General features: G+C 38.7%; 2 protein-coding genes across 2 annotated transcripts; both read left to right on the top strand.

The window, feature by feature from the left end:
* The first annotated feature begins 3650 nt into the window (after window positions 1-3650).
* LOC113723411 (inorganic phosphate transporter 1-4-like) lies at window positions 3651-7003 on the top strand. Its single transcript, XM_027246494.2, has 2 exons — window positions 3651-3804; window positions 5052-7003. The coding sequence occupies exon 2, from the start codon at window positions 5120-5122 to the stop codon at window positions 6746-6748; it is 1629 nt and encodes a 542-aa protein (XP_027102295.1). The 5' UTR covers window positions 3651-3804; window positions 5052-5119; the 3' UTR covers window positions 6749-7003.
* Window positions 7004-9415: 2412 nt separating this feature from the next.
* LOC113723405 (inorganic phosphate transporter 1-4-like) lies at window positions 9416-11198 on the top strand. Its single transcript, XM_027246489.2, has one exon. The coding sequence runs from the start codon at window positions 9424-9426 to the stop codon at window positions 11002-11004; it is 1581 nt and encodes a 526-aa protein (XP_027102290.1). The 5' UTR covers window positions 9416-9423; the 3' UTR covers window positions 11005-11198.
* The last annotated feature ends 121 nt before the right edge of the window (window positions 11199-11319 follow it).

The raw sequence follows: 11319 nt of genomic DNA, 5'->3' as shown, positions 1-11319 counted from the left end.
AAATATGCATGATCTTACATTAAACTCAATTAAAGAGTTAAGATTGGCAAAATCATTAGGAAGATCAGTTTGCTAGGAAAGATTCTTGCTCAAATACAATAATGCATCTTATTCTCACCGAGTTGGAGAACAAAATTAATAACGCTATCCCTAGCTAGCAAGAAGTGACTTCACGGGCTTTATTTTTTGCAGTACGCATCACTCCATGCAAGAAGCCACTAATGTTAAATTTGATGAAATTTAAATGTGTTCAATAACTAGTTAAATAAAATGTGACAAGAGACGGAGATGTACGTAATTGTAGACCACGGTATCGCAGATGTAAAGAGAAGAGTGGGAGGGAACACTCGAGGCGCGATATGATAAAAGCTCATGGTTGGTACATTGGCATCAATCGAAAATATGGTGGATTAATGTTTCGACGGAATTCATGGCCGACCAAGCTACTGTGTCCTCCAATTCAATTTGGCTGCGTGTGCTTTGTAGGTCAAAGGACACCATCAAAAGATCATACATGCCATGGCTGAACCCAATTTCCACGACACTGCTGCTAATACTTGGAATGGTAGGATGGATAATGCTGATAGAAAGAACTGAGCTCAAGAAGATTTCAAAGTTGGAAGGGTTTGGTAAAATTGTCTCGTCTGGATGCTGATAAATTTGTTTATGAAGCAGGAAATTTTGATCCACCATTTTTTCAGCAGAGGCACTCGAAACCTGTCTCATATTTTAAAATTTTTAACCATCTAATGAATTTGGGGGTTTGTTAATTCTTGTTAAACAAGTTCTCGTTGCATATAACTTGTATTATAAATATGTTTTTCAATTGTCTTTTTATTTTTTTTTCAATTACATCTTGATGGATGTCGTGTGTTTATGCAAATGACTTCCGAGTATTAGAAACCTAACTAGTTGAATATTAATAAGTTCGAAAAACTATTCTCTTTACGTGCTCCTATTGACAAACGAGTTGAATTATTTGTTCTTTCCCCCCCCCCCCCCCCCCCCCCCCCCCTACAAATCACGAATATGGTCGGTCTATTTTCAATGAGTTTAAAGTTCTCTCAACAATTGTCTAACGGACGCTGGTCACGGCACATAATTTAAACTTTATTTTATATTTGATTGCCCACATTTATAATTATTGAATTATGGATTTAAATATTTGATTAGAGTAAAACTCACAAGCGAGTTAAACTATGTGCTCTTTTCTTCTATTTGACTATATATCAAAACAAAGCATCCGCTCCCATATCATGAGTTGCATTATTTGAACTTCATCTGTATTTGAATGCTCAACCATCATTCTCGAGACTAGCCAAATACGCCTATTATTAGCCACTGCACAATGGATATTGGTTAGTACATTTCATTGCATTGACACGGCCGGGTTCATAATTATCGTCCATGCATCCTATTGCATTGAGACGCTCTTCGGAATGATGCACCGTCACAGTACCAAATGAATGTGAGTGTACATATTTAAATTACAGATGATGAGCATTAATAAGTGACTATACTAACATATCTAGCGGTTAGTAATTGAATCATTAGACAACTCAATTCCACAGATCTGGGGGCTTTTTTGGTTCCATATTAGTGAACATAAACTTTTTCATTTGGAAAATGGTTCAAAACATTTCTCACATTTTGTCAAATAAATTTTTTCATTTATCGTTTTTTAAATTGTAACTTTGTATCCCTTACAAAATTAAGTTTGTAAAATTTGATCATATCTTAAGTTTTCAATCATTTTTTAACCTACATCTATCACGCGAGCCATGTTCATTTTGCCCCTAAAAAAGTACGATATGACTTGAACCATATTCATTTTTTTACCCAAAAACATAAAAAAAGGAATCTGACATAATTCATAGCCATTTTTGTTACCAAAATAGTGAGATCTAATCTTTTTATACATAAAATGGCCACATGTTGGTCACTCGGTGATTTTCAGGTTAACAAGTGGTCGAAAATTTAGGTTATGATCAAATTTTGTTCTTACAAAATTATATTACTTCTCGCTAATTTAGCTAATGTAATTTTGTAACAACGTAAAATTAATATTTTAAAAGTGAATGATGAAATAATTAATTTGAAGAAATGTGAGAGACATGTTGAACGAATTTTCATTTTCATTTTGTTCCTACATCAAACGTGAAAAACCAGAAATCTTTCTATGAAAATTTGGCAGGGCATATGCTTTGACATGTTGGCCGATATTCTTTGTTTATTATTTGTTGGCAAAAGAAGGAAAGAGAGGGGAAAAAAAAAGAAGAAGTCTTTGACATTAGGAATTCAAACTAATATCATATCAGACGTGAAAAACCAGAAATCTTTCCACGAAAATCGATGGATAGAAACAATTTCGCAGGGCATATGGCTTGACATGCTGGCGGATATTCTCGTTTATTTTAGTCTGTTGGCAAAAGAAAGAAAGAGAGGGAAAATGAAGAAGTCACTGTTGGCATCGATGAAAGATGCCATGGGCACAATCTTAAGGATGAGAAGTACCATTACTTCTCTCGATTTACAAGGAAACTAATCCAAGATACTACGATTTTACGTACAGCTCATTTTACCGTGTGTAGAATTAATTACTGATCTACGTTTAACAACCTCCCAAAACTTTTACCCAAAAAAAGAAAAAAAAATACCCAATTTGTTGACGGAACTACCCCTCATCAGACATACCACTATAGTAACTGTACTACTACTACTATTATTATTAGTAATTTAGTATCAGGCCAAACGCACCACACACTCGTTGTTAGGGCTGCAAAGGCTCGCGAGCGGCTCGAGTCCGATTTCGACTCGAATTCAGTCAACATCAAACTTGAATTTATCAAGTTGAACTCGAACTCGAATTCGAGTTTAAAAATATTAAACTCATTAGCTCGCGAGTCGACTCGAACTCAATTATATATATACATATATATTTTTTATTTTAATAGTAAAATTGTATATATATATATATAATATTTTATTATTTTTAAGAAAAATAATTATTTTATTCTTTTTAAAAAATAAAATAATTATTTTATTAAGCTCGTGCTTGACTCGAATTCGTCGAGTTTGAGTTTGAATTTTGTAAAATTATGTTAAGACTCAACTTGATTAGGTTGAAAATTGAATCAGTTCGAATCGTTTGCACCCACTCACCACAGACCTACCGTAGGAACGGTCTATGCATTCGTACAATAAAAGGATCCCCTCTACAGTATGAGTGGACATGAGCCCGAACGGTTGTCAGGAAAATCGTTTGGACCGATTCAGTGCAAAATACACGAAACATAACTTTATATACACACGTTGTAACTCACTTTCAATAATGTGTAATTATAAAATAAAATATTATAGGTCCCATACAAGATGTGAAAAATGATGTATAAAATACAAAATCTTGAGAAACGGTTGCTTCCCCCCCCCGGGCCGCAGTATGAATGAGTGGTCAAAATCCACCGCAATTGCCAACCTTCTCAATTTGGCACTGGTGCAAACATGGGGTACCCGAAACGGCGTCGTGAGCAGCATGAGGGAAAAGGGTACTTTGAGCGGCGTGTGAGAGAAAGAATATACCATTGAAGATCCCCTGGGATGGTATGGTGGTTGCCCGGTCCCGTGACCCATATAAATAACCCACGCTCACCCGCCTTGCCATTCCATCCCTGCGAATTTCACTAATCCAAACCTAATCCTAATTTAATAATAATCCCAAGTCTTCAATTTTTCTTTTTTCACTTCTCTCCCTCTCTCTCTCCCCTTCTCTGTTTCATCTGCTCCGGATTCAGAGAAAGGAACAAGGTCTGTGTTACAATTACAACTGTCAACAACCTTAAACGTTACATATCTGGAATTATTATTAGTTTTTTTTGGTAATAAAGCTGTTTCTTGTCTTGTACATGCATGATACTTTTTTTTTTTTGGGGTAGATACATGCATAATGCTGCATACGTTACTAAATTTTTGTGTTGCCATCCCCCATTATTTTTCTAACGCACTTGTTGAATGTTATCAACCTAACCTCTTATTCATTGATTTGTTTAGTATTTGCTCTCTTTTGTTGCATGCAAAAGGTGGTCACCTGGATCAAATCTTCTTCTTTTCGTATCGCCACCTTCCTCCTGGACATGATTTCTTTTTCTTGTTTTTTCCTAACAAATCCTGGAATTTATCTCCAACCTTTTACGGATCGAAACATCCTCCGTTTTAGTGAATTTATTCCGTGTGGTATTTATTAAAACGTTTCCTCTTTTTCTTCTTTGCCTGCTTTTGCTATTCAAAGAATTGATAAAACTCCCTAAGATTATTATTTTGCTTTCAATTAATGAAAGTTAATGGTACCGGAATCCCCTTTTTTTTGTGTTGTTGGGGGGTGGGGGGGGGGGGATTAGGAGGGGGTTGTTCGGGAGATGGTTTGTCATGTTTTGCTATTATGCATGGATAATTCGATATGGCCACCAAATGAACCATCCATTTTTCTTTACGATAATTGGGGGGGGGGGGGGGTGGTGAAAGAGGAGGGACGGAGGGATTTCTTCTCTAGTTATGGATGCATAAAAGATTTTCTAGGACTTTACGTTATTGTCGAAGATTAGAAGTTAGGATTTCCCTAGAACATTGGTGAATATTGCCTTGTGAATTATGTTGTCGTCCTGTTTCTGTGACCTAATTGGGACCACTTCCATATACAAGTACGTGGGAGTGGGACTAGAACAGACTTCCAGTTTCAGAATCAGATTAGCAAGGGACTACTTTATTCTTTACAATTGAGTAATAATTTAAAAAAAAAAAAGGAGATAATCATCCTACTTAAAGTTTTTCATTTACTCTTTTTTTTTTTTCACGGAGAGGGAGTATTTGCATGGTATGATGGTAAAATTGATTGCTTACTCCCTGGAAAAAACAAAACGATATGAACTCATTTAATTGATTTGCTTTTAATTCACCTTCTCTACTGTTTGACTGTCTTGAATTCTCCTGATAATCGCAAACAACAAATAAATTGGCATGATTGTTCTGAGGATTGTTAATCTGCTTCTTGCTTGCAGAGAGAAGTCGGAGAAAGGAGTGATTTGAGGGATAGGGAGAAAGAGACGACGATCAGTCATTAGCAAATATGGCAGGGGAAAATCTGAAGGTGCTGAATGCTCTGGATTCGGCAAAAACTCAATGGTATCACTTCACGGCGATTATCATTGCCGGAATGGGATTCTTCACAGATGCCTATGATCTCTTTTGTATCTCCCTTGTCACCAAGATGCTCGGCCGCATCTACTACACCAAACCAGGCGCTCCCAAGCCCGGCAGTCTGCCTCCTGATGTCTCTGCTGCTGTCAATGGCGTGGCACTCTGTGGAACCCTAGCCGGCCAGCTCTTCTTTGGTTGGCTCGGGGACAAGCTGGGAAGGAAGAAGGTTTATGGCATAACCCTCATGCTCATGTGCCTCTGTTCAATTGCTTCAGGCCTTTCCTTCGGTCACGAAGCAAAATCAGTTATGGCCACTCTTTGCTTCTTTCGCTTTTGGCTTGGATTTGGCATTGGCGGTGATTATCCTCTTTCCGCCACCATTATGTCTGAATATGCCAACAAGAAGACCCGCGGTGCCTTCATTGCAGCAGTCTTTGCCATGCAAGGCTTCGGCATTTTGGGTGGAGGCGTTTTCGCCATGATAATTTCTGCAGCTTTTGATGCCAAATACCCTGCTCCACCTTATGAGGTGGATCCAGTTGCTTCAACTATCCCGCAAGCGGATTATGTGTGGAGGATCATCCTGATGGCAGGCGCAATGCCAGCACTGCTTACTTTCTACTGGCGGTTGAAGATGCCCGAAACTGCTCGTTACACCGCTCTTGTTGCCAACGATTTGAAGCAGGCTAATGCAGATATGTCCAAAGTTTTGCAAGTCGACATCGAGGCTGAGCCAGCCAAGGTGCAGCAGACAGCTGGAAGCCCGAGTAGCTCATACGGTCTGCTGTCCAAGGAATTTCTTACGCGTCATGGGCTTCACTTGCTTGGTACAACGAGCACATGGTTCTTGCTTGATATTGCATTTTACAGCCAGAATTTGTTCCAGAAGGACATTTTTAGTGCAATTGGATGGATCCCTGCAGCAAAGACTATGAACTCAATCAATGAAGTGTTTACCATTGCCAAGGCACAAACTCTTATTGCTCTCTGCAGTACTGTGCCTGGCTACTGGTTCACAGTTGCTCTCATCGATAGAATGGGAAGATTTGCTATTCAATTGTTGGGTTTCACCATGATGACAGCTTTTATGTTTGCTCTGGCCTTCCCCTACCACCACTGGACTCAACCAGGACACCATATCCCATTTGTGGTGATGTACTCGTTGACCTTCTTCTTTGCCAATTTCGGTCCCAACGCCACCACTTTTGTTGTGCCAGCTGAGATCTTCCCAGCTAGATTTAGATCAACTTGTCACGGAATATCAGCTGCATCAGGGAAATTGGGAGCAATGGTGGGTGCTTTTGGATTCCTATATTTGGCTCAGAGCCCGGATAAGGCCAAGACTGATGCAGGGTACCCACCGGGTATTGGGGTGAAGAATTCCCTCATTGTGCTGGGAGCTGTTAACTTTTTGGGCTTGTTGTTTACCTTCTTGGTCCCAGAATCCAAGGGGAAATCGCTGGAGGAAATGTCAGGTGAAATCGGAGACATGAAAGAGGGAGGAGAAGAATTGGACCGTCCAGCTTCTTACAATAACAGGACGGTTCCGGTGATATAAGTGCTGTTGTTCCCCGTCTGTTTATTCTGTTTACTTTTATTTTCTGTATCTTTTACTTTTGATGTAGTCCTTGGGAGAGATTCGAGATTTCGAAGCGTAATAAGCAAGGAAGTAGCGGTTTGTACTTTGTCCCTCCTTTTTCTTTAATACAAGTTTAGAGTAGTTTATGGAGCTTAGAATGGTAGGATTATGAATCTTGTTCCCCAGATTGATCCCGTAACACTTGATCAATCAAAGTAAAGAGTTGATATAGCACACTCACTATTGCGAATTGGCTCCAGCACTTTTGATGGTTTGCGAATGCATTTGGATATCTTCTTGGATGAAGACGAAGTTTGCGAATGCATTCGAATTCAGGAAGAATTACTCTCTTACCTCTACAAAGAAAAAGGAGCTGTTTTATCAAGTCATCCACCAAAAGTCTACTAATAACAGCATTAACTTTGCCCTTTTCAATTCATTGTGTTAATCCCAGTTCTTGCTTCTGTTTTTTCATTTTTCTTTTAACCTTTCAAAGAAGGATTTAAGAAAGTATAAGCAAAAGGCTTAATTACCCTGCAAACGGAAGGATGTGCTGGATATTAAATTGGAGTGTATCTTTTCTGTACCGTCTGAGTGACGGTTCATAACATATGAAAGTTGATAACCTAATATAGCTTGAATTTGTTTTCCATGTCATCTAAATTTTCATAAAGTGTTCATACGAAAAAACAAAGCAGTTTTCTAATGCTGAACGATGCCAACTCCAACTCAAATCGATCTTCTTAATAATATTGAATAAGTGTGTTTGGATCCTAAATTATTTGAGATAATTTCGTGAAAAAAGTACTGTAGCATTTTTTTGATATGATGTATGTGAGATAAAAAGGTGATTGAAAAATGTGTTAATGATGCAAATAAATCAGAGTGTGTAAATAAAGTGTTATTTTTTACTATCCAAACACACAGATTAGATATCATTCTACCTCAAAGTTTGAACCAAAGGAATTCTTAGGAATACATAAAGTGGCACATGTCATCTAAATTTTCATAAAGTGTTCGTACCAAAGAACAAAGCTGTTTTCTAATACTAAAATCCCATATTGCTGAACCATGCCTCCTCCAACTCTAACTCCAACTCCAACTCCAACTCCAACTCAAACTCAATTCGATGTTGTTAATATCATCCTACGTCAAAGTTTGAACCTGAGGTATTCTTAGGAATACATACACAAAGTGACACATATTAATTTATGGATTAGTTTTTTGTACACTATCACTGAAAATTTCAATTTTGAATGAATAATAATTATGTAAAATTTAAATTTTAAATTTAACTTTTACACATATACCATAAATTCAACGATAGTGACAGTGTAGATACTTTAAAATCCAAACTTTTGCATGTGTGTCACGAATCAAATGATAATAGTGTAGATGCTCTTATTATATATAAAATTTACTCTTAATCTATAAACTATACGGGTTGCTATCCTTTGGAAATATATTCTTGACAACAAGAAAAAGAGAAAAAAAAATTGATGGTAATAGAAAACCCTCAAAAATCGCACAACCTAGAAGGAATCCTATTAGGAGACAATAACCCTCTAGTCCTACTGCCCCTTCAAGTTTTCGAAAACAAAACGAACTTATCCTACCGCAACAGACTCTCTTTTAGATCCAATGCGATCACTCTGATGATTCGTATCAGTAGTATTACTAGGAAACAACATACTCCAATCATACAAGCACAAGAAACCAAAAAGGGTTACACACGAATCAGAAAGAGGAGAGTGATATGTCAGTACCAAAAAGAATCAAAAGCATCAAGAACACATTGATTGAGAAAAGGTTGGATGATTACCGGAAGAAAGAAATTTGAGATTAAAGTCAGGTATGATCTCCTTATGATTATCTTCATTGTTAATTGTTTTTCGTCGAACGTGTGGATTTTGAGTAATAATTGACATGGAATGAAGCAGTTTATGATAGAAGACATGAATACAATCAGTTCCACAATATATAATGGCTCGGAACACCAGTTTTCTATCCCATGCAACAAATGGGCACCTCCCTATGGGAAAGCAATAAGCTCGTCTAGGGAAAACCAGAAAATAGAAGAGACATAATTTTGGACACATGGAGAAAAGGCTAGACAAATGGGCTTCAATTCTGAACAAATTTTGATTTTTGAGACTCTGTTAAATTCAACTCTGAGGCAACAAGAATTGTTTAGTTTTTGTAGCCAGATTATACTCCGGATTGATTGCAACATATAAGCCGTAGATAGCAATAAAATTGTGTTTGTTGCTGGTGGTGAGCTCTCCTTTCTTGAAAACTGTTAGATTGTATCTTAGATTATTAAAGGTATCATACACTAAATTAAAATGTTTTTTTTTTTTATTTTGAGTTTAGACATCTTCTTATCATGCATGCTTATCTTGTTCAGAAAATGGTTAGTCTTCAAAAACCTAACACGATGTCCTGAGAATTTGGAAATACATGCAACAACTTAAAGGGTCCTTTTTGTTTTATCAAAAAAATGTAGTAACATATTTCGAGGAAAGTTTCAGCTAGCATGATCCAAAATCTGTGGGTGCGGTTTCTGCAGATATCTTTACCAAGGCAGGACAAAGGCTTGGGAGTACTCGTAGAAGAGCAGATACGTTTTTAAGCAGAGAAGTTTGCAGCCAGCAATGCCTGAAACCCAAAATAACGTGCTTAATGCACTTGACGTCGCAAAAACACAATGGTACCATTTCACTGCAATTGTGATTGCTGGAATGGGCTTCTTCACGGACGCATATGATCTCTTCTGCATATCCCTTGTCACAAAGTTGTTGGGCCGCACATACTACTACGTCGAAGGAGCAGAAAAACCAGGCAGCTTACCTCCTAACGTATCAGCTGCGGTAAATGGGGTAGCATTTTGCGGAACTCTGGCCGGCCAACTCTTCTTTGGATGGCTTGGGGATAAAATGGGCCGGAAAAAGGTGTACGGAATCACGCTTATGATCATGGTTCTTGCCTCAATTGCTTCGGGGCATTCCTTCGGGCATGGTCCAAAATTTGTCATGGGAACACTATGCTTTTGGCGGTTTTGGCTTGGTTTCGGCATCGGAGGCGATTATCCGCTGTCGGCCACCATCATGTCAGAGTACGCAAATAAAAAGACTCGTGGCGGTTTCATAGCTGCTGTTTTTGCCATGCAGGGATTTGGGATATTATCTGGTGGCATCTTTGCCATCATCATCTCTGCAATTTTCAATGCAAGGTTTAAGGCTCCATCTTTTGCACTCGACCCCGCTGGCTCAACTGTTCCTCAGGCAGACTATGTTTGGAGGATAATTCTCATGGCTGGAGCAATTCCTGCTGCATTGACTTACTATTGGCGGATGAAGATGCCTGAGACTGCCCGGTATACGGCTTTGGTTGCCAAGAATGGAAAACAGGCTGCCGCTGACATGTCTAAGGTTCTACAGGTCGATTTGGAAGCACAACAAGAAATCAACATCCAGACAACTCAAAAATCGGCAGGCTCATTTGGCTTGTTCACAAAGGAGTTTCTTCGGCGCCATGGGCTTCACTTGTTAGGTACAACCTCCACATGGTTTTTACTTGATATTGCATATTACAGTCAAAATTTGTTCCAAAAGGACATCTTCTCTGCAATTGGATGGCTTCCCTCGGCAAAGTCTATGAATGCCATGGAGGAAGTCTTCAAGATCGCCAAGGCACAAACCTTGATTGCCTTGTGCGGTACAGTCCCAGGATATTGGTTCACTGTCTTTCTGATTGACAAGATGGGAAGGTTTGCCATTCAGTTGATGGGCTTCTGTATGATGACAATCTTTATGCTTGCTTTGGCCATCCCTTACGACCACTGGGCTAAAGGAAACCATGTTGGCTTTGTGGTACTGTACTCGTTAACCTTCTTCTTTGCAAATTTTGGTCCCAATGCCACGACATTCATTGTGCCTGCTGAGATTTTTCCAGCCAGGTTGAGAGCAACCTGCCATGGCATTTCAGCTGCATCTGGAAAATCAGGTGCAATTGTGGGTGCGTTTGGGTTCTTGTATTTGGCTCAAAACCAAGATAAGACAAAGACAGATGCAGGATATCCACCTGGCATTGGAATGAGAAATTCGCTGATTGTGTTGGCTGTCATCAATCTTTTGGGTGCACTGTTTACGTTCTTAGTGCCTGAATCAAAGGGCAAGTCTCTAGAAGAAATTTCAGGTGAGGACCAACAGGCACAGCAGCCCACACAGAGTTAACTGCGCAAGTGGTTCTGATAATAGTAGAAAAAGTACATAGCAATAAATAGAATACAATGGGAAACCATTGTCTTGGAGTCATTGTGCTTCCTAGCAAAACGATTGATCTTTTCTTCTTCTGCATACAAGCAAGTGCATGTTTATGTCGTTCATTTTTAGGATAGAGGTCTCATCGGCAGAACAGATGCTTTTCACCTTCTACTCCTTTAGTTTTATTCTACTTGCTTCTGTGCACCTCTCGTGAAGAAGGCTTCACAAGTCAAGTAACATATATCAGACTAACAAGGAGTGCCTGATCGCGGATTCTACATTAAC

The sequence above is a fragment of the Coffea arabica genome, chromosome 1c (assembly GCF_036785885.1).
Source record: "Coffea arabica cultivar ET-39 chromosome 1c, Coffea Arabica ET-39 HiFi, whole genome shotgun sequence".
In the NCBI taxonomy this organism is placed as follows: Eukaryota; Viridiplantae; Streptophyta; class Magnoliopsida; order Gentianales; family Rubiaceae; genus Coffea; species Coffea arabica.
This window is presented reverse-complemented; position numbering and strand designations above follow the sequence as displayed.